Source organism: Leucoraja erinacea, chromosome 6 (genome assembly GCF_028641065.1).
Source record: "Leucoraja erinacea ecotype New England chromosome 6, Leri_hhj_1, whole genome shotgun sequence".
Lineage (NCBI taxonomy): Eukaryota > Metazoa > Chordata > Chondrichthyes > Rajiformes > Rajidae > Leucoraja > Leucoraja erinaceus.
Window position 1 is genome coordinate 54505337 of NC_073382.1, and position 27236 is coordinate 54532572.

General features: G+C 43.7%; 1 protein-coding gene across 1 annotated transcript in view; it reads right to left on the reverse strand.

The window, feature by feature from the left end:
• LOC129698154 (E3 ubiquitin-protein ligase SH3RF3-like) overlaps positions 1 to 27236 on the reverse strand; it is a 279328-nt gene that overhangs the window by 37778 nt on the left and 214314 nt on the right. Inside the window, exon 4 of the mRNA XM_055637083.1 lies at positions 5067 to 5420. Within this exon, the coding sequence (XP_055493058.1) occupies positions 5067 to 5420 (354 nt within the window). The remainder of the gene's footprint in view (positions 1 to 5066; positions 5421 to 27236) is intronic.

Genomic DNA, 27236 nt, shown 5'->3' on the forward strand with positions numbered 1-27236 from the left:
AAAATTTATGAACTTATGACCAATCAGTCTGAACAAGGGTCCTGACTTGAAACATAACCTATCCATGTTCTCCAGAGATGTTGACTGACCCGCTGATTTACTTCAGCACTTTGCGTCAGCAATTACAGGGCGTGGGAGAGGAGAGCAACACGGTGATGCAGGTGCGGGAGTACCAGCCGCTATCCAGCGTAGCTGATTCAGCGAGCGAGTGTGCAACTCTGTTGACATCTCCCAGCTTTGCTTGACTTGACCCAGTCCCTGGTTGTTGCAGTTTAAGGGTTGGGGTTGGGAGAGAACACACACGGAAATGCACCATTCCCCGCTGACAGAAGATGCCTGTTGCCTCTATGGAGCTGGCAAATCCATCCCACTCCATCTCGCTGGCCTCTTCAACGCACATTCATATGTGAACTGTGTGTCCATAAAACTCTGGGCTACATAACCCAGAGAGGGCTGGTACTTTTAAGTAGATCGCAATGTGCTGGAGTAACTCAGAGGATCAGGCAGCGTCTCTGAAGAACATGGATAGGTGACGTTTCGGCCTGGGACCCTTCTTTAGACCTGAAGAAAGGTTTCATCTTGAAATGTCATCTTTCCATCATGTTCAGAGATGCTGCCTTACCCGCTCAGTTACTTAGCACTTTTTGTCTTCTTTTGTAATCCATCACCTGCAATTCCTTGTAGCTACCTGCATTGCCAACCTCTCCCCACTGGGATCTTTCCAGTCAAGGGAATTTTGAAAGATTGCAACCAATATTTCTAATCTCTCTCCAACAAAGGATTTTTGATACATGAGACTTTCTTTGTGTATTTTTATATAATACTTATTGGCCAAAAATTGTAACAGTCCTTCAAAACATAGAGGAGATCAGGATTGTGGTCCCCCGATCATCAAGTTGTGGATTGTGGGTCACGAGTCATGGGGCTGCACTTGAGAGAAGCTGGGAGCGAACGTCAGTTAAAAGTGTGAGGAGGGTGTGTTGGGACACCGGGAATTGGTGAAGGTATATACAGATCCACCACCGATATTCCGGCAACTGGTGGTCTGGCACCTTCTTCAATCCGGAAGAAATTATGGGAGCGCACTTGAAATCCTCCCCGGAAGTCCACCCACAAATGTGATGCCCAGGCTGAGTGTGATGGTCAATCTGGACCTCATTGGGACTTCCGTGCCGATCGATGGGTTGGACTTGTCCCCTGCAGCCGGGGCTCTGGAACTCTGGCCCAGACAGAACTGGCAAATCCGTTCCCATAGCAGATCTCCGCGTCCGACTTTGCGGGCCGGTACCTCGCCAAGGCTGCGACCACAGCTGGTCCGGCAAAAGGGATAATAGGGCAAGGCAAAGGTGCCTGACAATCAGTGGTGGAGCTGTAGGAGAAGCAATTGGTGGATTGGTTTTAGGTGCAAGGTGTAATGCCAGGTTCACAAATGGAGGAACAAATTTGCAAAACGACATTGTGTTAACTAGAGCTGCACAAACTGGATGCATCTGTGCATAGGTGTGTCGCATGCACAGAGGACACGGAAAAAATTTGGTATTCTACGCGAACCAAACAAAACCTAGGCAATCAGATTGATTGATCAGGTTTTTGATTAAATTATTTCGCTTACCACACAAGAACATTGGCTCATGAAATAAGGCTCATGAAATAATTACTTGGGCTCTCATTCTTTTATGTACAAGCAAATAGAAATTAAAAATTGATTTTGAATGATTGAATCTTTAAGTGTCCTTCAAATTGTGTGAGCAGGAAACAAGCAATTAACAGAACTACACAAAGCATAGACAGCCACCTGCTCGCTATTTATTTGCAGCGTTAAGTACTGTTCTGGTTGCTCCATTACAGGAAGGATGTGGAGGCTTTGGAAAGCATCCAGAGGAGGTTTACCAGAATGATGCCTGGATTAGGGGGTATTAGCTACAGGGAGAGGTTGGACAAACCAGGATTTATCTCTCTGGAACTCCGGAGGTTGTGGGAGACCTGATAGAAGTATTTTAAATCATGAGAGGTATAGACTGGATACAGTCATTACCTTTTATTCCCAGGATGGAAAAATTGAATACTATAGACCATAGCTTTAAGGTGAGAGGGGAAAAGCTTATAGGAGATGTGCGGGGCAATTTATTTCACACAGAAGGTGGTGAGTACCTGGAACATGCTGCCAGGGTTGGTGGTGGAGGCCGATACAATATTGGCATTTAGGGACTTTTAGATGGGCACACGGATATAGCAGGGAATGTAGGGATGTGGATCACGTGCAGGCAGAGTTAATCTTGGCATCTTAGCTGTGACAAGTGTCGGCACTGACATTGGTGGCCAAATTTTCCTGTGCTATACTGTTCTATGTTCCATGTTCTATATATAATAAATAGTAAGATTTTTTAGGCGACTGCCGGCGTCTGTCATAGTCATAAGCAGGTCACCGAAACACTAGCGACTGGAATACCCTACGACAATGTCTACGACAAGCTACAACCTACCACCTAGTCGACGTCAAGCTATGGCAAGCTACCGACAACTGGCGACCCATTAGGACATCCACCTACGACCACACCCACAACAACCTATGACCACCTACATGACAACCAAAGTCAACCTACCTCCACCCGCGACAAGCTACAACAAGCAACGACCCTGTCGGCGACAAATGAGGACAACTGAAGACAATTCATGTCATTTTGGCCTCCACAACAATGGAATCACCCAATTTTCCTATAAAAGCGGTTGTAGGTTACGGTTTCCCATCATTCTGCATCATGACTATCATGGAGCAACATCAGAGGGCATTGCTCTCACAAGAAGAAGAAACCCTGCTGCTTGCAGCAGCCCTCGTGCTTAAAGATCAGGAAGACAGAAGGACAAGAATGGGGAAGAAGAAGCCCATGAAGAGGTCTGTGTGGTTTAAGCCCGTGTCCCTGAAGAGACCCAGGTGAGGCTGATATGACAACCTGATGACTGAGCTCCAGCAAGAAGATGAGGCTGCCTTCAGAAACTTCACTGGGCTCCCCCCTGAGCTGTTTCAGGCACGAGTGGGCCCTCTCCTGGAGAAAAAGGAGAACTTCATGAGGAAGCCACTGGAGCCAGGCCTGCGCCTAGCCATCACCCTCCGCTACCTGGCATCAAGAGACTCCTACAATAGCCTCTCCTACAGCTTTCTTGTTGCCCACAACACCGTCAGCAAGGTTGTCCGAGAGACCTGTGAGGCCATCATCAATGCTTATGAAGATGAAGTCATGGACTGCCCTAGTACACCAGATGAGTGGAAGAGAGTGGCGCAGGGCTTTGATACTAGATGGAACTTCCAACGCACATATGGGGCAGATGACACAGCAAGTATGTGGCCATCCCGTGTCCACCCAAGGGACGTTCTATGTACTTCAACTACACGACATTCCACTCCATCGTACTGTTAGCTGTGGTGGATGCAAACTACAACTTCCTGTTTGTGTCGCAGATGGAGAGAGACCTCCCTTGGGCAAGCACTGGAAGAAGGAAGAGCAGGTTTTCCTGATCCAGCACCTCTGCCAGGAGAAGACAACCCTGGCATCCCCTACACACTGGTTGGTGATGATGCCTTCGCACTCAGGTCATGGATGATGAAGCCATACCCTCACAGACGGATGTCAAGGGAGTGGAGGATCTTCAACTACAGGCTATCCAGGGCTAGGAGGGTCGTGGAAAATGTCCAATGTCCCCAACGCAAAATGCACAATGTCAACACATTATAGTCACCTGACCACGTGAAGTGTTTCCCACAGAGGCGCCACTGTCGTAGAGTGGCGTAGCTAGTCGCGTCAGCTGTCGTAGGTTGTCACCGGTTCGGTCGTAGCTTATCGTCGATGGTCGTACATTGTCATTGATTGTCGCGGGTATAGGCGTAGATGGACTTCATTCATTAGCATCGTGACTGGCTATTGTAGCTTGACTTCAGTGGACTTCTGTGGCGGGTTTTTCCAATGCCTGTCGCTACTTGACTTCTCTTGACGCAGGTACCTGTCGCCGCTTGACGTAGGTAGTCGCCAATGGAATTAACCAAAGTCAGCATCGGCGACAACCTACGTCACCTGGTGCCAACCTACGACAGCACCTACATCAGGAGAAGTCAAGCTACGCTCATTGGCGTCAAACCCACAGTCACCGACTGTTGCCAAAAAATTTAGAACATATTGAAAATCCAGCTACGACCAGAAAAACGCTACGACTCTTTGGGCGACTGAGGAGACGACTCACGAACATACAGGCGACACCCCGGCGAACATGTAGCAACAGCCTAGTCGCCTGTAGCTGCCTAAAATCGCCTAAATAGGACAGGCCCTTAAGGGTGTCAAAGGTTACAGGGAGAAGGCAGGAAAATGGGGTTGAGAGGGATAGATAGATCAGCCACTATTGAATGGCAGAGTCGACGATGGGCCGAATTACCTATTTCTGCTCCTGTGATTTAAGAACATGAACTAGTGTGAAAATGTCCGCCATTTACCAGCATTTCTGATGGAGAACCTACTCTTGCACAGGTTGGACATGATACAGATCCAACAACGCTGAGTTTACATCGGACCATGGTCAGAATGATACTGATGAGGATCTATCAAGATTTGAACACAAGTGGGCATCAGAACTGATCCACATTGTTAGTCCCCACAACATAACGGAAAGCTGCTTTGTAGCGGTGTAACATTCCCTGCATTCCACTCTAGCTACGTGTCCTCACCTGGAGTCTGATCATTAATAACATATTAGACAGAACTCCATGTGCGATTTTGGCTGTGCCTTCTATTTCAGTACATTGGACATTTATGAATCACCCATGAGATAGAAAATCCTAGATTATAAGACACATTCGGCCCATCGAGTCTACTCTACTATTCGATCATGGCGGATCTATTTCTCCCTCACAACCCCATTCTCCTGCCCTCCCCATGCACTCTCCTGCCTTCTCTCCTCACACTCTCCAGATTTATACGAATGAGATACACTTTTTAACAGATTACACAAGGAAATAAATGAAATGCAATTCTTGATCGAGATTGTATTAGTTTGGAATATTTTTCACAAGATGCATTTACCTGGGTAGGCGCACTAGATGACAGAGGAGGGACCTCTCCAATCTTGGCGATAGCCCTGGGGTCACTGGAACTGATGAGAACGGGCGCACTGATTTCCATGGAGTGCCTGTTGCTGACGGCTTGGGAAGACTTGTGTGACATGCTGAACGAAGTGAAGGAGTGCCGTTTCTTGGCGTTTTTCTTGCCGTCGAGCCGTCTGTGAACTGCGCAGGCTGCCCCACCGCTGTTTATGGGAGAGCCGGGGGACGGGCTGGCACCTGCAATGATAGCGGCTGACAGTGGCACATTACTGTTCTGTGTAACTGGCAGACACTTTTTATCCATCTCAATCAGTTGCTTTGCGGTAGAATTTAGCTGTGTGAAATAAATAAATAGAAGTCATTAAAGATCATTGAAAACGCGAATAAATTGAGTAAGTCATTGTGCTTTATGAAGATACAAAGTGCTGGAATAACTCAGCAGGTCAGGCAGCATCTCTGGAGAAAAAGGATGGACGATGTTTCGGGTCGTGACCCTTCCACAGTCTGAAAGAACTGCTTTAGTCTGAAGAAAGGTCCCAACCTGAAACGTCACACATTATTTTTCTCTAGAGATGCTGCCTGACCCGCTGAGTTACCCCAGCACTTTGTATTTTTAACCAGCATCTGCAGTTCCTTTCTACATACATTGTGCTTTTTTGTGCATTGATTGAAAGATACAACATGGATACTTGCTGATGCAAGTATTTGGCTGCTTGACACAGTGGTGTTCCTCGGTACACGAGACAATAAAATAAACTAAATGGAATGAAACAAAACTAAACTAAAGATCATAACCTGCCTTATAAAGACCACATGGGGATCCATCCAAACAAGCCTTGTGATTACACACCTGTCTGCTGCTATGGCCACTCCAGTGGTGCATGGCCTCATAGATTTCTTTGCCAACTCCATAAAGCTAAACCAGGAGGCTCAACTGCATCCACTGGGACTCAGTAAGTGCCACAGGTGCAAGCTTCTGCTCTGCAAGAACAGCTTGAGGACTGGACTTTGGACTTTGGAATTTTTCTTTGTAAATGGCAGCAAACTATGTTGACTGTGCATTTGTGGGTTGTGCAAAATAATTTCACTGTGCTGTGCATACATGACAATCAAGAGCCATTGAACCATTGTTCTGCAGGGATACCTGGCTGCAGCAATCCTCCTGCACAATAACTATGGTCTGCAGATGTTTACGACAACGTCTCCTTGGTTAGTTGAACATCTCATTTCAAATAGCTGTATGCTCATGTCCCTCTAGACTTAGCATTTCCATCTGCCATACTGGCTCACACATGTTCTTTAGTTTAGCTTAGAGATACAGTGCGGAAACTGGCTCCTCGGCCCACAGAGTCCGTGCCAATCAATGATCACACATACACTAGTTCTATGTTACACTAGTTTCGCATCCAACGCACCAGGGGAAATTTACAGAAGATAATTAACCTACAAACCTGCACACCTTTGGAAGGTGGGATGAAACCAGAGGACCCGGAGAACACCACACGGTCACAGGGAGAACGTACAAACTCCACACAGACAGCCATCCGTAGTCAGGATCAAATCTGAGTCTCTGGAGTTGTAAGGCAGTAACTCTACCTCTGCGCCACTGTGCTACTCAAGGCACATCTCCCAGCATGCTTCCCCAAACTGCACACAGGTCTGATGGGATGCATGTGGCTGAACCTGGCCTTGTCGTGAAAAGAGCAATTTGTGGACACCCATTGTGGCCATCTGATTTTGAAACGGGAGTTTAGGGTCAGTTGTAGGGAGTGAATGGCATTGTTGTTCATAGAACCACACGTGGTGGAGAGATCAGAAAGAACCAGGATCGGTACACCAAAATTAAGTCACCTTAATAGAATAAACCACAATGGGCTGGGGTGGCACTGTGCAGCAGGAGTAGAGTTGCTACCTTACAACACCAGAGACCCGGGTCCAATCCTGTCCATGGGTGCTGTCTGCACAGAGTTTGTACGTTCTCCCTGTGACCGCGTGCGTTTTCTCCGGGCCCTCCGGTTTCCTCCCACACTCCAAAGACGTGCAGATTTGTAGGTTAATAGGCTTTTGTAAATTGTCTCTGATATGTAGGATAGAACTAGTGGTGGCTGTCGGTCGGAGTGGTCTCGGTGGGCCGAAGGGCCTGTTTCCATACTGTATCTTTAAAACTAAAACTAAAAAAAACTAAAACACAGGGGGCATCCTTTTGAACTAAACAGTAAGTATCAAATAAATTACTTTTCAGCAGGTTGAGCAGAAAGTCGATACACTTGTACTTCACTGTTGACTGTTTTGGAAAACCATCAGATATCCTGCCAGATCTCACAGGACTTGTCCTGTCTTTCTCAATTCCTTGAGTGAGGCTTTATCGAATTCTACCGACATTTCTACTACATCATCTGCCATTGCTGGTAGTACAAATTGCTATGTTATTTCACAGACACATCAGTTAGCTTTCATTCCTGGTTTTGCTCATGTTTTGATAATGTTTATACATTCAATGTCTTAAATGCTCTTTATAGAAACTTTAGGTCATTGATGATTATAAATGTGCAGGTAGCATTATTCTTTTTTTCAATGCATTCCAATAGAAGGCAGCTTCTAAGACCTAACGGCATTACCAATGTAAGCACTCACATCATCTAAAGGCAAGATGATTTATAATGGCAAGGTAAGGTCTCCAAACCTCAGTAATTCACAGCCTGCAGAGAAGGTCTTACAAATGCATTACAAGAGTGATGTTAGCATTGTGACTGAGTGATTAGATTTTCATGACTGATGGCTTTTAGACGCTGTTTGAATAAAGCAGCTCTGGTTGTGCTTAAAGTTGAGAAAACATTTGGTAGAATTCTTGGAACAGTACAGCACAAGAACGGCCTGCCGGACCACAATGTCTGTGCCAAACAAGTTAGACAGTGCTGGAGTAACTCAACGGCTCAGGCCACAATGTGCTGGAATAACCCATCGGGTCAGGCTCCTGACCCGCAGTTACTCCAGCACTTTGTCTCTATATACCAGCATCTGAAGTTCCTTTCTTCACGTGATGCCAAGTTAAACTCATCTAATCTGCCTGTACATAATCTATATCCCTCTATTCCTTGCACTTCCATGTGCCAATCTAAAAGCCTCTTAAATGCCACTATTGTATCTGCTTCCACCACCAACCTGGCAATGCGTTCCAGGCCTGCACCACTCTCTGTGTCAACAACTTGCCCCGCACATCTCCATAAAACATTCCTCCTCTCATATAACCATATAACCATACAACAATTACAGCACGGAAACAGGCCATCTCGGCCCTACAAGTCCGTGCCGAACAATTTTTTTTTCCCCCTTAGTCCCACCTGCCTGCACTCATATCATAACCCTCCATTCCCTTCTCATCCATATGCCTATCCAATTTATTTTTAAATGATACCAGTGAACCTGCCTCCACCACTTCCACTGGAAGCTCATTCCATGCTGCTACCACTCTCTGAGTAAAGAAGTTCCCCCTCATATTACCCCTAAACTTCTGTCCCTTAATTCTGAAGTCATGTCCTCTTGTTTGAATCCTCCCTATTCTCAAAGGGAAAAGCTTGTCCACATCAACTCTGTCTATCCCTCTCATCATTTTAAAGACCTCTATCAAGTCCCCCCTCAACCTTCTGCGCTCCAGAGAATAAAGACCTAACTTATTCAACCTATCTCTGTAACTTAGTTGTTGAAACCCAGGCAACATTCTATTAAATCTCCTCTGTACTCTCTCTATTTTGTTGACATCCTTCCTATAATTGGGCGACCAAAATTGTACACCATACTCCAGATTTGGTCTCACCAATGCCTTGTACAATTTTAACATTACATCCCAGCTTCTATACTCAACTTATAGCTATGCCATCTAGTGTTGGACATTACTACCTTGGGAAAAATGTTCTGACTGTCTGCCATTTCTATGCCTTCTACGTGACAATATGTTTGCTTAATGTAAATTTTAAAGTCAGGGTCTCTGCTATAGTATATTTTTCCAGTTGAATCAGCTGGAAAACATAGTTGTGAATAGAAATATCTCTTTCTTTACCACATATTGATAATGTGAATATAACAATGTGTCCTGAGTTTCGGGAAAGTAGCCCTATCAAAGCTCAACAAGTTTCACATTAGAGTTTAGGAAGGAACTGCAGATGCTGATTTATACCGAAGATAGAAATGAATGCTGGAGTAACTCAGGGGGCTAGGCAGCATCACTGAAGAAAAGGAATAGGTGACATTTTGGAAAAATTTCAGAAATTCCCTTCCTCAGATTGAAAGATAGAGGTGTTTGGGGGAATGGGGGTGGGGGTAAACTGGAAGCGAGAAAAGGCCCGGCAACAGATCACCTCAGGAAGGGTAGAATCCATAATGGCCCATTGTTGGGCTGAAGGGCCTGTTTCTGCGGTGTATCTCGAAAGTCTAGAAGTCTAATGCCTCGGTGCCTTGCACTTGGCGTCTTCCTTATCCTTCTGGGGCTAGTTTATTTACAGATGGTAGTGAGGGCCTAGAACACTTTGCCACAGACAGTGGTGGTGAAGCCAGAGTCAAAGTTTTGTTATGTGTACCACGGCACACGTAACAAAAATAAACCTAGGCCAATTTGTCACGCTGGCCGTCCAAACCCATTTCCGAATGAACAATTTTGGGGGGAGGGAAAGCTGAAGCCTTTCTCTTTATTTGAACTCAGATCTCTAACTTCTAAATCTAGACTTCTCCCTGGTCATTATCTGTGGGTGAACCTTTTGCAGTCTTAGTGTAATACTTGACCATGGGATGAGCTCCTTAGTGTACATGTGCTCCATTACTAAAACTGCCTTCTTCTGTCCGATAACATCTGACCCTCCCTCAACTCATCTAATTCTGAAATCCTTCTATGCCTTTATAATTCTTAGACATAATCTTCCAGTGTTTCTCAGGCTGACCTTCCACCTTACACATGAAGTGTCTATCTGAAACTTTGATGCCTGTACTTTAACATATGCCGGCTTTCATCCTTCCATAATCTTCTTTGGCACTTGGTCAAGCAATGCCCCGATTTTGAAGTTTTATCCCTGTCTAAAATTTTTCCATGAAATTGTCCTCCCTATATTTGTAACCTCCTGTTCCACATTTAAAAAAAAATCAGCATTCCATTCGTCTGGCCTTTCTTACTTTAGTTTCAAGATACAGGGTGGAAACACCAAATCCACGACGACCGTCGATGACCCGTGAACTAGTTCTATTTTATCCCACTTTCACATCCTACACACCACGGGCAATTTACAGAAGCCAATTAAACTACAAACCTGCACGTCTTTGGAATGTGGAAGGAAACCGGAGCACCCGGGGAAAACCCACGCGGTCACAGGGAGATTGTACAAACTCCACACAGACAGCACCCAAGGTCAGGATTGAACCCAGGTTTCTGGCACTGAGGCAGCAGCTCTAACACTGTGCCACTGTACCACCCTTACATCCCTGATTTTGACCACTCTCCACCAGCAGTGCTGGGGTCTATAGAATAGAATAGTAGAATAGAATAGTTTCTTTATTGTCATTGTAACATGAACCATATACAACAAAATTTAAAAATGTCAGCCAGTCAGTGCACCATTCAAACATTTCTAAAAGCTAACGATACATACAAGGTAAAATATTAAAAAAGATAAACAACTAAAATAAATATCATGAAAATAGCACGCATAAACACCCAACCCTCCATCCTTCTGTCGATTTCACAGTGTACCACAGTCCCTTAGTATGTATCGCCCCTGCGTTCCTTGGCGGCTACATTTAGTGCCTTTATAGCAGTGGGGTAAAAACTGTTTTTAAGTCTGTTTGTCCTTGTCCTTGTAGATCTGTACCGTCTGCCTGACGGCAACAGTTCAAACAGGGAGTGTCCGGGGTGGGAAATGTCCTTTATAATACTCTGGGATTTTTTGATGCAGCGGGAACTGTGTAAGTCCTCCAAGTCCTCCATAGCTACCCAGCTTGTGATCAGAATTCCCTCACCAAACCTCTTTATGTATGTTCTCTTATTTAAAATGTAGCTGAATGCTTCTCCCTTTGACCAACCCTTTGGTTCATATTATGATGGCTCTCAGGAGGAAACCAGGAGAACATTTTAAAGGACTTAGACATAAAAGGCTGGAGTAACTCAGTGAGAATGCTGCCCGTCCCACTGAGTTATTCCAGCTTTTAGTGTCTATCTTCAGTTTACACCAGCATCTGCAGTTCCTCCCCCCACATTTTAAAGGATTTGCTGCATTTCCAACCAGGTGTTTGATTAATCAGTATCTCAGGTCGCCCATCCATTACTCTTCTACATAATCCAATCATGTGCCTCAGTGAATATTAGATCAAATTGGTTTACTGTTGTGCTAGAGACATACATGATTCTATAGCCAAAACTCAGCAGAGATCTCCCCATTGATCCTGTAAACATTAACAAAATCTGTGCTTTTAATTCTTCCTAGTTGGTTAATGTCTACTTCTTTTAAAAATAAGTTGAATGTAAACACAATTTTCAAAATAGAAAATTAGCTCATTATTTCAGAGAAGACATTTCACAAGAAGACATGCAAAGGCATTAAGAGGGGTTGTGGAATTCATGGCCACTGATGGCTGTGGAGGCCAAGTCAATGGATATTTTTAAGGCAGAGATTGACAGATTCTTAATTAGTACGGGTGTCAGGGGTTATGGGGAGAAGGCAGGAGAATGGAGTTGAGAGGGAAAGATGGATCAGCCATGATTGAATGGCAGATTAGACTTGATGGGCCGAATGGGCTAATTCTGCTCCTAGAACTTATGAAGTTATGAACTAGATTTTGCTGCCTCTTAGCGTGCACCACCAGTATGCTATAAATATCTTTCCTAATCCCTCTGTTTTAAATTTACATAGCCGAAACTCAGTAGAGATCTCCCCATTGATCCTGTAAACATTAACATAATTTGTGCTTTTAATTCTTCCTAGTAGGTTAATGTCTACTTATTGAGAACTTATGAAGGGTATAGGCAGATGAGTTTTACGAGATGTTTCAAGCCGAGAAGTGGCAGAGAAGAGGAAATGGACAGAAATGGCCAAAGAAACGTAAAGGCATAAGGGAGAAAGACCATCAAGATGGAAATAGGTATAAGGGGAGGTAGATAGAAGAGACTAGATAATAATAATAATAATAATAATACATTTTATTTATGGGTGCCTTTCAAGAGTCTCAAGGACACCTTACAAAAATTTAGCAGGTAGAGGAAAAACATGTAAGGGGAATGAAATAAATAGCAGACATGACTAGTACACAAAGTAAAGACAGAATTCAATTCAAAACACAATATGATGCAATTAATGCACAGATGAAAAGGGAGGGGGACGTGGGGCTAAGGATAGGCAGAGGTGAAGAGATGGGTCTTGAGGCGGGACTGGAAGATGGTGAGAGACACGGAATTGCGGATCAGTTGGGGGAGGGAGTTCCAGAGCCTGGGAACTGCCCTGGTGAAGGCTCTGTCCCCAAAACTGCGGAGGTTGGACTTGTGGATGGAGAGGAGACCGGCTGATGTGGATCTGAGGGACCGCGAGGGTTGGTAGAGGGAGAGGAGGTCAGTGAGATATGGGGGGGCCAGATGGTGGAGGGCTTTGTAGGTGAGGATAAGGATTTTGTAGGTGATCCGGTGGGAGATGGGAAGCCAGTGAAGGTGTTTGAGGACTGGAGTGATGTGATGCCAGGATTTGGTGTGGGTGATGAGTTGGGCGGCTGCGTTCTGGACCAGTTGGAGTCGGTTGATGTAGGTGGAGCTGATGCCAAGGAGAAGTGAGTTGCAATAGTCCAGTCGGGAGGAGATGAAGGCATGGATGAGTCTTTCAGCAGCGGGAGGTGTGAGAGAGGGTCTGAGTTTGGCGATGTTGCGGAGATGAAAGAAGGAGGTTTTAATGACATGGCGGATGTGAGGCTCAAGGAAGAGGGTGGAATCAAAGATCACGCCAAGGTTGCGGGCCTGGGGAGATGGGGAGACAGTGGTGCCGTCAATGGTGAGAGTGGGGTTATTGATTTTGCTGAGTGTGGCTTTGGAGATAGAGACACTCTTTACAGATTTACCTGTATAAATCTCCATAAGGAGAGGAATGGAGAGATTTTGAGAATTTTCTGGTTTTGTTCAGCCAGAAAATGCTCGTAATCCATCAATATAACCAGCACAATGCATTTGGGCTTTTGATGAATGAACTCCTGACTGTAATATTTTCAGCAGCAGTGTGGCCCAGATAATAGGAACCTGAAATATGATTTAATAAGAACCTGAGGGGTAACTTTTTTTACACAAAAGGTAGTGGATGTATGGAACGAGCTACCAAAGGAGATAGTTGAGGCAGGTACTATCGCAACATATAAAAAACAATTAGACAGGCACATGGATAGGATAGGTTTAGAGGGATAGAGGGAAACACAGGCTGGTAGGACTAGTGTAGATGGAACAAGTTGGTCAGTGTGGGGAACTTGAGCTGAAGGATCTGTTTCCACGCTGTATAACTCCATGACTATGACTTTATATATAAAGACAGAAAGATATTGCTGGAAGGATGAGAGAGAGAAACTCCAGGAACGGGAAGTGTTAAAATGTATCCTTCTGGCATTGTAGGTGATTGATTAATGGTGATCAATAAGTAAAATTATTTAAAAACGAATGTAACTTAAACATTTCCAATAATAGGTCAAAATCAATGGCAGTTACCTTTTATGTTATTCATGAGATGAATGTGTGCATTGTATTAAAATCTGCCACATACAGGGGCTCCGATGTTGTGGGTTGTATTGGAACATAACTGTGGCACATTATTATCATCATAAAAGGCTACAAATACCTGAAAATGAGAATGGAAAGCTTCTTCCAGGAGCTCAGTACCACGAGCACTCAATGGAAAAGGAATATAAATACCTATGGGCCATGTCCCATAAAATAAATATCATAGCCTGCTATGTCCCTCCATTTATGGAGGCTGGTACTGACATACTATTTTATCCCGATGCAGAAGGTTTTTACTGTTCACATCTACTTTTCATCCTCGTGAATATTTGCAGCTCTTCCTTGAGATTAACAAACATCAGCAAATACAAAAAAACCTAAGTTCAAGGACATTCAGGTTAGCATGGTTGTGCAGCGTTAGAGTTGCTGCCTTACGGCACCAGAGACCCAGGTTCAATCCTGACTGCGGGTGCTGTCTGTACAGAGTTTGTACGTTTTCCCTGTGACCATGTGGGTTTTCCCAAGGGGCTCCAGTTGCCTCCCACACTCCAAAGATGTACGGTTTGTAGGTTAATTGGCTTTGGTAAAATTGTAAATTGTCCCTAGGGTGTAGGATAGTGCTATTGTACGGGTGATCGCTGGTTGGTGCGGACTCGGTCGGCTGAAGGACCTGTTTCCGGTGCTGTATCTCTAAAGTCTAAAAGTCTAAATGACAAAATTAAGTGAGAAATTTAACTTCCCAAAGTTACAGAATGAATGAATAAGTTTATTGGCCAAGTATTCACATACAAGGAATTTGCCTTGGTGCTCTGCCTGCAAGTAACAACATGACATACAGTGACAGTTAGGAATGACACGTAAAACATTAAACATTAATAATAAAACATTATCATGTGAATGAAACAAACATGTGAATTAAATAAAATACCAGAGCAAAAGGAGGCTAATCTTTGTAGTGTTTTCACAGACGACACAAACGGACAAACACATACAAAACAGCAAGGAGCAGTACACCGTGGCAGCCATCGTCAGCGCCAGCCAGAGTTAACAAACTAATCATGGACCGTCTTCCTTCCAGTGATTGGAAGCTGAAATTGGAAAGGATTCAGCACAGGCAGGCTGTAACTCCACATATCACCATGATAAAAGCTAACTGTATGAAGCCTACAAATTAAGTTGACTTGTTGCAATCCATCATCTCCAGTGAATGCAGGTGAAGACTGCACTCAGTCCCAGCTGATATTCAATTAAACACCCATTTACACCAGGTGGAGTCTGCAATGTGAAGTCATTACCAGAGTCAATAGAGCACATTAAAGCTGCACGCGGCGTCTTTCTGCAGCTGATCCTGTCCACAGCTTTCAAGCTCTGAGGCAGTGCAAGGTTTGTAATTCATGCGTGCAATCCGCACAAAAAAATGTCAGCATTGGAAGTAGCAAGCATTTCATGCTCTTTTCAAAAACAGAGCACAATTTAATTCCACTTTTTAAAAATCTATCTCCTCCCTCTCCCACTTTGGAATTTCCTGGCGTTGTAGGCCAACACCCACTGAGATGTCGGGAAGGAGTCTGCTCCAGGTCTCCCTTTAGATGCCACCAGGGACTCAACAAGAGCAGACCAGACTGCCAAGGCAGACTCTCATTCTCTTTTTGTTAGGAAACATATGGCTTCCTGTTGGCATCTTTCCACAGTGAAGTGGATGAGATTGATAGCGTAGTACGCAGTGCATTGCTTTTGGGTATGAACTCTGTGTTCCACCAGATCATGACGCAGAATCTTCCGTTTGAAGACACACATTTCTGGGCCATGTCTAATCTGTGCTTTGAATGTTTTCTCACACTAAGATTGAAACCGTTTCCATTGCAGGGTTGCCAACATCACTTGAAGGCCCTTGTGTCAAGGGACAACTTAATTTTTAATTTGACCTCTGGTGTTCCAGTTTTTATTGCCAGACATAGGCGGACAAGATTATGTAGGAATCATCCTTACCATAATGTTGACATAAGGATCTGCAGATGCTAGTTTACAAAAAAAAACACAAAGCACTTTACCTCATTGAAGATTCTCAGACTACCTTTAATCTGACTTTACTGGACTTCATTTAGCGGTGAACGTTATTCCTTTTATCATATATCTGTACACTGTGAACAGCTTGATTGTAGTCATGTATAGTCTTTCCGCTGACTGGATAGCACCAAACAAAAAGCTTATCACCATACCCATGACAATAAACTAAACTATACTATACATACTCAGCGGGTTAGGCAGCATCTGTGGAGGGAATGGATTGGCAACATTGAGTCACAATCCTTCTTCAGACTGATTCAGTCAGTCCTGAACTGAACATAGAAACATAGAAAATAGGTGCAGGAGTAGGCCATTCGGCCCTTCGAGCCTGCTCCGCCATTCAATATGATCATGGCTGATCAAATGTTTGATATAATGATGAAATTTCCTATCCATGTCTTCCAGAATTGCTGCCTGACACGCCAAGTTACTCTACCACTTTGTGTTTTTCATCCTTGCTGTAATGCTATCTGCAATCCCCATTCCTTCTATCAAGGGAGCCTGAAGAAGGGTCCTGACCCAAACGCTACCCATTCCTTCTCTCCAGATATGCTGCCTGTCTCGCTGAGTTACTCCAGCATTCTGTGTCTACTTCATTGTAAACCAGCATCAGCAGTTCCTTCCTACACACACTGTCTATCTATCTGCACCATATGCCATGCTACCAATCCTTTCATAATAGGAAGATCTCTGCCTCATCCCAGACCCATTACAGGTTACCTCATTTTACCTGGGGTGATGTTACAGCCACAGCTCCCTTACCTGAAGGCCAAATTAATGTGGCTGGAAAATGTATCAGTGAATGTTGGATAAAGACAACGTTGGGAGGAGGGGAGGCAACAATGGAAAGGGTTTGGAAAGTCACGAACATTTCCACAATATAAAGCAGGCTTCCCGATGAGACAATATAAATTTAAACTCGAGGGATTAGGAAAGATGTTCTTAGTCTGCAGCATGGTGTCCTTCCGCTTAACAACATGCAATAAAGAAGCCACATTGTGAATAACTATCACTGTAATGCAGTAGAGCTCCCTCTCTGGCAACCTTCCAGACATACATAGTAAATATACCTCAGAGGTGTCAATTTAGTCCAAATTCCAAAGAATTGGTTCTTCTCTGGAATCTAACAATAATGCAATGTGTTCCCAAGCCAGTTGTCCTGCCTCAGTGGAAAATATTGATTTGCTTTCAATACAGGACTGCTACCAGCAAGCGCACTACTTTTTTGTACTCTATGGACAAAAGCATTTCCTTTTCAGCTTGCTTCCCTTGGGCGGAGCAAGGCAATGCACAACAGAAAAGTCCAACGCAGGCCAAATATGGCTGACCATCCAATGTTGGCAGATGGGCTGTAATAGATATTTCCTGCTGAGGACTTTCTCAGACATGTTCACAATGTTCTGCGTACTAACCCCCTTCCCACCGGGGATTTTGCAAAGTCCTGCTGATAAATAACAAGCCGAGACAGGCTCCCAGGCCTTCTGCTCCGATTTCAGAAGCTGGTTAGTTCTCCAAACGTAAATAATACTATCTTTCCAGAGGATTTTATTTATTAATGCGAGTCAATGAGTACAACAGATGTATAGGAAATGGATGCCCTCAGGGGTCTACTGGGAGCATCCTCCAAATCCCCAGTCAAGCCCGAGAACAAACAATGGTCTAAAGAATCGGAGCGAGCCACAGTACACATTTACAAAATACAGCAGAAAGCATAGTTCCATGTGTGTTTGCGTTTCCTTTGGTTTAGCCTTTCATGTTTTGTAATGGTGCATCCAGCAAACATATTAAGCAGTATCACTCAGAAAGCATGATTAGTTGTTACTAAAGAATAATACTCTTCTGGGCAGGTACACTTTGTGACAATAATCCTGCCATGTAGATATGTTTTATTTAAACCCTACATCACACAATAGTGTTTCATAATACCAAAACGCTCCACTTTTGCGATTAACATTCGACGCAGGTACATCTTGTGGGAATATGAAATAATATTGCCGCTGCAGTTAAATGGGGCAAATGGTGACCAACAAACCCCTGGATTACACAATCCTTCCCAATACCTCTGGTTGTTACTTTGATGTACATGGGTTTATTGTACAGCAATGGAGTCACTCACAATAAACAGCAGGATTAGCTGTAAAACTGGATAACTGAGAAATGAAAGGAGATAGCTTCCATTGAATTCAATGGTGCCTCTAATCACCACAAGAAAAATTAAACATCTGCATTTCTGTGCAGAGATCTGTGGGAGAAGCTCATATGTAAACCGACATACTCAAATAACAACATATACATACGGACACAACATTTTGGAGTAACCCAGTGGGTCAGGCAGCATCCCAGGGGAAAAGGAATAGGTGATGTTTTGGGTTGGGACCCTTCTTTAGACTGAGGCTATGGAGTGATCTTTTCGAGGTGTATAAAACCATGAGGGGAATAGACAGGCTGAATGTACCGACTCCCTTACCGAAGGTAGGAGAATGAAGAACCAAAGGGCATAGGTTTAAGGTGAGAGGGAAAAGATTTAATACAAACCTGAGGGGCAACATTCTTTCACTCAGAGGGTGATGTGTACATGGAATGAGCTGCCAGAGGAGGTAGTTGAGGCTACAAAGACAATTCAACAGGTACGTGGATAGGAAATGTTTAGCGGGATGTGGGCCTAATGCAGGCAAATAGGACTAGTTTAGATGGGGCATCTTGGTTTACAATTTTTACCGACGTCAATTAACCTACAAACCTGTACTGTTTGGAGTGTGGGAGGAAACCGAAGCAGTTGTCACGGGGAGAAGGTACAAACCCATACAGACAGCACCCGTAGTCAGGATCAAACCTGGGCCTGTTTCCACACTGTATTTCTATAGTCCAAAGTTTCAAGCCTCATACATCTTCTCCAGACTAACTGATTTCATCTCTTGTATACAAGGAGGCCCTAAATCTCCTCTTGCTTTATTTCTTTTTCAGTTTTCATGCAACGTTATCTGTTCTTTCCACAGAGGCTGGCTGACGGACTTCAGTATTTCTGTCTTTTTCCTAAAATGAGGAATCAACCATTCAGTACATGAAAATAAATTGTTCTAACAGGTGGACAATTAATCTGTGAAAGTCCGTTTTCCAACAGGATAGCGAAGGCTCGGTTGCTGGATATATCTGAAGCAGAGATCAGTAGATATTTTGATGTTAAGGAAGCAAGAATGTGGGGCTGAGGTAAAAAGTTATGATTTAATGAATGGCAAAGCAGGTACAAGGGGCTAAAAAGTATATATATATTTTTTATGTTAGGCTCTTCTATCTAACAAGTTAATTTATTGATTAGTACGGGGGACAGCCCTTATGGGGAGAAAGCAGGAGAATGGGGTTGAGAAGGAAGATAGTTCAGCCATGATTGAATGTCAGATTAAACATGATGGGCCAAATGGCCTAATTCTGCTCCTATAATTTATGAATTTGGGACTTGAATTATTCTGCCATTGCCTGTTTAATCCTTATTGAGCTAGAAGATGGGAGTATGTGCTGTAACTTCTAGAGACTTGATGACGTGTATCCTCAGACATTGTGGGAAGCTAGGGAAGAAATTTCAGGGTCCTAGGTATCATTGATCTTCAGGGGTGGAACGCTGGAAGACTGGTGGGTGCCTAATGTATCTTTATTTATGAAAGTCTGGAGCCTCAGACTGCTGAGCTTAACATCAGTGGTGGGTAAGTTATCGCCGGGGATTCTGAGTCATACAGAGTGGAAACAAGCCCTTCGACCCACTGAAACATATAAAATTCTTAAGAATTAAGAGGATTGGACAGGCTAGATGCAGGAAAAATGTTCCCGATGTTGGGGGAGTCCAGAACCAGGGGTCACAGTTTATCAATAAGGGGTAGGCCATTTAGGACTGAGATGAGGAAAAACTTTTTCACCCAGAGAGTTGTGAATCTATGGAATTCCCTGCCACAGAAGTCAGCGGCGGCCAATTCACTGGATGTTTTCAAGAGAAAGTTAGATTTAGCTCTTACGGCTAAGGGAATCAAGGGATATGGGGGAAAAGCCGAAACGAGGGTACTGATTATGGATGATCAGCCATGATCATATGAATGGCTCGAAGGGCCGAATGGACTACTCCTGCACCTATGTTTCTAGGAGTCAACGCTGATCAACGATCGCCCATACACTTGGACTATCCTTCACAGTAGGGACAATTGATCAGATGCCAGTTAACCTACGAACCTGCATGCTTTTGGAATGTGGGAGTTTGGAATGAAACCGGAGCACGCTTTCACATGGTGAACAGACAGCACCCATAGTCAGGATCGAACCCAGGTCACTGGCGCTGTAAGGCAGCAACTCTACGCCCTGATCTGTTAATCTGAAATGTTAACTCTTTCTCCATCTATACTGCCCATCCTGTTGAATATTTCCAGCATTTTTGGTTTTTTAATTTTGGGTTTTCCAGCATCTGCAGTTTTTATTTCCGGATATTTCCATCAATAATACTTGTATGGCCATGTAACTCCAAGTCAAATCATCAGGAGTGTTGCAAATAAGACCATTAATATGTGGTTGGCCCTTGTGTCAACATTCATGTTACCCGGGGCTCAGGAGAGATGTTAAATATGGCACGGTGCCAGCAGTAACTCTTGGAATAACAAGCCCAGTTCAACAGTCTCTACACCAATAAGACATTTCAATAACCCCAATAGAATAGTTGATATTAGGATAACCCTGTCATAAGTTGACCACTTGAAAGATTACAACAATTTATATAATATTAATGTGAAAAATATTCACCAACGCAACACCATACTAAATTACAGGATGTGGGTAAGAAGCTGATGAAAGTAATTATGTCCCTGAAACTACAAGATCTTGTGAAGGCTTCAGCAGCAAACAAACAAAAAGTATCATATGTTCAGATAGATCTGAAGAAGTTTCATTTTGCAAACAAACCAAAAACCTCCCAGCTATTCCTTGTGCATATTAGGGTGAATAAACTTCAATGAGTAGTCCCATAATATTATCCACATGCACTTCCAATGGAATTGAATTACATTTTCTCTTGTGTTTCTGATTATATATTTCATTTTTCATAAGACTTGTGGGGATTCATGGGAATTAATGCATCCTTTATACGCTGCTGTGAGATTCGCTAAAATTATGGGAACTAGTTTCTCGTCCACTCTCTGGGCATATTCATTTGCCGTTTGATAGCTCATATGGGTATTTCCACAGCTTGTATTTCAGCTCTGCATTTGAAGACACGTTATGCTTTGAATTATGGGGCCAATTCCTTAAAGAAACTACAATATGCACAATTTACCCCTTTCCCATAATTACTTACCAGATGTATCAAATCCAATTCCAAAATGATGCATATCATTTTCTGAAATCGACTTTTTTTTTCAGAATCTGGGTGCCACTCGCAAGGCCATCATTTAAAATTATGAGAGACTGGGGAGGCAAGATTTGTTTTCCTTGGAGCAGGAGAAGCGAGAGTGGAACTGATGGAGTTATCCAAACTCATGAGAGGTGTAGATCAGATAGCCAGTGAGAAACATTTCCCTCTGGCAGGGCTGCATAAGACCAGAGGAATAATAGGTTTAAAGTGAGGAGTGAAAGGTTGAGAGGAAGCGTTTTGTTTCACCGACAGGCTATTTGAAATCTGGAATGTATTCCCGAATAGATGGTGGAGCTACATGCTCTTACAAAGTTAATGGGCTGTGGAACGAGCATCAAAAAGACTCTAGAATGTAACTTTTGTGACCCATGTCTGGTATCGACCTGAAATTTGGCACAAATTTAGATAAAATATCAATAAGAAGGTATTCATAACTCGTCAGTGCCAAAAGTTGCACACTAGTTAATTAAGATAATTAGAACATTTATTAGAAGGGAGAGAGAGAGCGAGTGAGAGTGGGAGTGCAGGTGAGAGACTGGCTGGCGGGCAGAAGGCGCTGACATAGCGGCCGGTTCCGCTGCCTGGTCCTGATGGCCGCTCTCAGCCACCCGAGCTACTTCCCTCCCCGGCCACAATGCGGTGACCCCGCACCCGGAGCGCCGCGGCAGCGGTATGTGAGTGAGTTGTTGCCATGATCTCCGACACCCTCCTTCTCAACACTCCTGCCCTCCCCGCAACTTTACCCCTGGCGGCCCAGCCAAGTTTGCTACTTTGTGCAGCCCAGGCTGTGCTGACCCGGGTTTCACCGGCTCCTGAACCCGCTTAATTAATGGGTGAGGGCAGATCCTGTGCATTCCCACTGGCTGCCAGTTACTTTCCTCTGGTAAACACACTTACTGGAGTAACTCAGCGGGTCAAGTGGCATCTCTGGAGAAAATGGATAGGCAATGTTTTGGGTCCAGACCTTCTTCAATTTGAGAATGAGGGGAGAGAGAAACTAAAGATATCTGTGTCTCTCAGTCTGAAGAAGGGACTCGACCCCAAACGTCACCTATTCCTTTTCTCCAGAGATGCTGCCTGTCCTGCTGAGCTACTCCAGCATCGTGCATCTACCAGAGGAAAGTAACTTTGTTTTAGGCACTTTGCACGAGCCAGTGTCCAGAATCGTTGGACTTGATCTGCATGAGTAAGTACACTGTTCATTAACTTATAGCAGCCTCAATCACTGCCTGACCTCGGGCTGTCTCCCAACCCAACTCGGAGAATGAAGCACGACCCGTGGTACATTTTGGGGTCATGGTGAGGCGTATCCCCTCTCTGTACAGCAAGATCATTCCTCACTGCATTGCCGGGAACCTGTTGATTAAAATCGATCCAACCACCGCGCTCGCTGTAACTTAAATGAACAGGCCGACTTTTCTCATCCCTACGGTAATCGATGAGATGTGTTGTATTCCTCTCTCCCGGGATTATATCAATTCAAACTTGGACACACTAAACAGGAAATATACACTGTATATAATCATTTATTTTCCCAATCTTTTGGCTTAGATTTCATAGGTGGGTATGTCATGAATGGCTTGTTTACAAACAGAAACATTGCAATTTTATTTGTTTACTGGACCAGGTGGGACCCGTTGCGGAGGGCGGGGTGGCCTGTGGCGTCACACACACACACTAACCACCCCCCCCACACATACACACACACTACTGGACCAGGTGGGACCCGTTGCGGAGGGCGGGGTATGTGTGGCCTGTGGCGTCACACACACACACTAACCACCCCCCCCCCCCCCACACATTTACACGCCACACACATCGGGAGCCCCCCCCCCCAACTACAGCTACACACCCCGGGCACACCCATAACCAGCCCCCCCCCCACACATACAACACACACTAGACAACCCCCCCCCCACACATACACACACACGCTACCCCATGCCATCCCCCCCCCCCACATCATGACACACACACTAACCACCCCCCCCCGACGACACCCATACCGAGCACAGTAACAGGATCCGATCCTCACCCCCCCCCCCCTGCACACATACACACACACTAACCACCCCGCCCCCCCACACATACATTTTCACAGAACACACTAACCGGGGAAAAATGTCTACCAGAATATAGAGATATGCGATGTACGAAATTTCTGTAAAATTATTACTATGGTGAGATTGTAGGGTTTTCTTTCGTACATTTTGTCTGTCTGTACAGAGTTTGTACGTTCTCCCCGAGACCTGCCTGGGTTTTCTCTGGAAGCACTGTTTTCTTCCCACACTCTAAATCTAAAGATCTAAATTGTCCCTAGTGTGTGGGATAGTGTTAAGTGTACAGGGTTCGCTGGTCAGCGTGGACTCAGTGGGCTGAAGGGCCTGTTTCTGCACTGTATATCTAATCAAAACTAAACTTAACTTACACAACAGTGCCCACCACCATCTCATGTATACTGATTAAACTAAGACTGTAAAGACTTTGTTTTTCAAAGCATAAAATCAATGTAAATTTTTTGTTGCAGTTCCATTTGATATCAGCAAACCAAAATGTCAGTCATGCCCCTAAAGCCACTGTCCTGCCCCTAATTAACAAGTACATAGACAATGCTTCTAGTGCAGCAAAACATCCCAAAGAACCTCTGCAGAGAGTTCGAAATGGCATTGAGCCACAAATAAATATTAAGGAGGAATTAGAGAAGACTCGTGTTGATGGGACGTTGTTGGCCGGTGTGGGCGAGTTGAGCCAAAGGCCTGTTTACACACTGTATCACTGGCCCCAATCAAAATCGCAGTGCAACAGATTTCATGAAGGGTCCTGAAGGAGAAGGAATGTAATGGCTTAATGCCTTGGCAACCAAAGGCATGATCACTAGTGGTAACGTGTCTTAATCCAGTGAGTGAAGCCATGAAGCAATTCTGAAGCTTTCTTTGTCAGGAGTCAATGTATAAAGCTTGTGCTCTCAAAGATAAACCATGAGATTGTTTTGAAATCAGATTCAGATTCACATTCATATTCACTGTCATATACACTAGGGTTCAAATAAATCTCTTGCTCACTAGTTTACAGGGTAAACATACATTAACGTTAAATACAATAAAAATGACAATTGCAAAATGGCAGAATGGTGCAAGATTGTAGTGCAAAAAAAATTAAGATGCAAGGCAGCACCTCTGGGAAGGGGATGTGAAAGTGGTGGTTGTTTCAAGAGCCTGGAATAGGCATAAAATAGTTTAGTTTAGAGATACAGCACAGAAACAAGCCTGTTGCTCCACCAAGTCTGCGCTGACCAATGATTCCCGTACATTTAGGTATGTTACAATACTTACCTTCAGCGGCGCTGCATTTCTGCCACTGGCCGTGTGCGCGATTTTGGCGCGTTTGGGGGGGGGGGGGGGGGGGGGGGGGGGGGGGGCGGTTCTCGCGGTTCTCTCCTACCTTGTCCTGGATTATATTTTGTTGGAGTGCAAGCTTTTGCTGAAGAATCGTTCCGATGGCCGTTCTGTGTCTTTTTTAAAAAAATTTGCCCGACAAGTTCAGCGCTGGAGTGATTTTAAAATCAGCTTCTGAAGCCGTCAACGCCGATAACGGGGACGGATTTTACGTAGAGAACAGGTAAAAGAAAGTAGTTTATTTTTATGTATAAAAGTGTTTCTTAAGATGCCTTTAATTCAGATTTTAAGTTGCGAAACCGTGATTTTTTTCCCGGTACGAACCGGCAGTATTTTTGCTGCCGATACGGGTTTAAATCACTGCAACCGCAACATTCCAATCGATCGCGTTCCAGAAAAACCCACTCGCAAGTTGATTTAAATGGCCATTAATTTACAGGTATTAAACATTAAATTCCTTCCATTTGGCCTATAAAGCCCTGACAATGAGATTTAAAAATTATTTTATATTGTGAATTCTTGTGTGAATGTTATTTGGATACTTAGGCTATTTAAAAATGTTAATCTATTCTTAAGAAATGGATAGATGTTTAGATCTAATAATTTAATTTTGTAATTAGTTACAATTAGGTAACTAACTAATTATATGCTTTAATTTAAAGTTATCTAAGTAAGATTGTTTCATATTTGTTTCAGAATGCTTCAATCTATAATAACTGAAAATTTATTTCAATTTTTTTAATTTTTAAGACTGTTCTCGATCACAGCTTTTGTGTTAAGTCAATGGAAAAGCAATAGGGAACAAGATGCAAATTTCCGAGTATGAAAATGGCCATAACATTTTTAATACTGAAGATATGAAAGTGAATTAGGTGTCAAATTAAACTTCTTTTTATGCTTTATCTGATGGGATAAATTACAGACTTGATTTTTAAAATCTCAAAATGTTGTAACATCGCTAGTACATTAGCACTAATCTACACACGAGGGACAATTTACAGAAGCCAATTAACCTACAACCCTGAACGAGTTTGGAGTGTGGGATTGCAAATTGCTCGTTCTAAGCTTCCCCCCAGTCTAGTTTCAGTCAAAAAACACTGAATCAAGCACTTGATCGACTAATCTTTATTTTAACAAAACATAATTACAGTTCCCACCACTGTACCTAACCACCGCAGGTTCGAACCTCGTATCTGCCTGTTCAAGCCCTCTAGGCCTCGCTCAAACAGAGACACTCCAGAAGGTCACACAGTCCTAAGCGCTCTCCCAGAAGATTGACGCGGGACCTCGTGGCAGCGGACTTTTATATGTCCCGGGACCTTGAAGGGCCGAACCACATGGGGGTGGTCTCTTTACAATCCAATTACAGATATCGATCAACCTCATACATAACAGACATTTCCCTAACCCAATAATACAGCAGCTAATACATTGTATTCAAACAGGGCTTCTCAAGGAGGCAAACATAGCAACATTTACCCTGATCCGCAAGAAAACCAGACAAGGCTCAATACCTCATCCAATCAAACTCGGCAAAGTAGAACTCTGCAACATTATTTACAATTATTTACAATATATTACACAGTGTATGTCTGGTTTGCAGTCATCCAATCCATTCAATGCATTTTGCACCTGATTGACAGGGTCTGCAGATGTTCTTATTCTTTTCCTGCAGCTTGTATCTAGGCTCTAGACACACTGGCACCACTCCGCAGCTTGTCCCAGTTCTGCAGAGAGCACTTCCAAACTAACCAAATCTCCCAGCAGCCCTGAAGCTTTTAACCCATTTTAAAGTCCTAGCCTCTCCAATCTGGCCAGGATTAACAGGAGGAAACCAGAGAACTCAGAGAAAACTCACGCGATCACAAGGAGAACGTACAAACTGCTTACCGACAGCCCCCGTAGTCAGGATGAAGCTCTGGTCTTTGGTACTGTAAGGCAGCAACTCTACCACTGCGCCACAGTACCACCCCCTTATTATAGCAGTGCAGAATAACATTTATTTTAAATAAAATGATGGATACACTCAATAAACCAAGGCTGATGACTGTCATGTGATAATGCTTTTACAAACATTTATGAAATCAGGGTTTAGCTTTGTGTGTGTCTGATCACAGCTGCCACTTTATCACCATTTCATGACATGTGCTTCCTGGTTATACTGGGAGATTGATGATTCAATTAACTTTGTAAGGTAATTCTGTAAGGATTATCATCAATGAAAGAATTGAAACTTTGCCAAAACAGTTTGCTTTTGTGTGTTTTAAGATACTGTAAGTATGTTCTTGAGATTGTCTTCTATTAATGTATTGATCAGAGAAGTAAACAATGTATGCCTAAAAATTACCTTTCCATCAATAGCTCTAAACATGCTTTGCAGTGCTGACTATGAATTATACTGTGTCTGAAATTCATTCCTTTGAAGTAAATATCCTAATATTGCGATACAAAACAGGCATATGCATCACTCTGAGGCATTGACCTGGCTATGCAAAGAATTCAGCAAATACTTTCCTAAAAGAGAGTCAAATCAATTCCAGAATTTCATCTGGGTTTGAAATCCGTTTTCAGAGGACGTTGTAA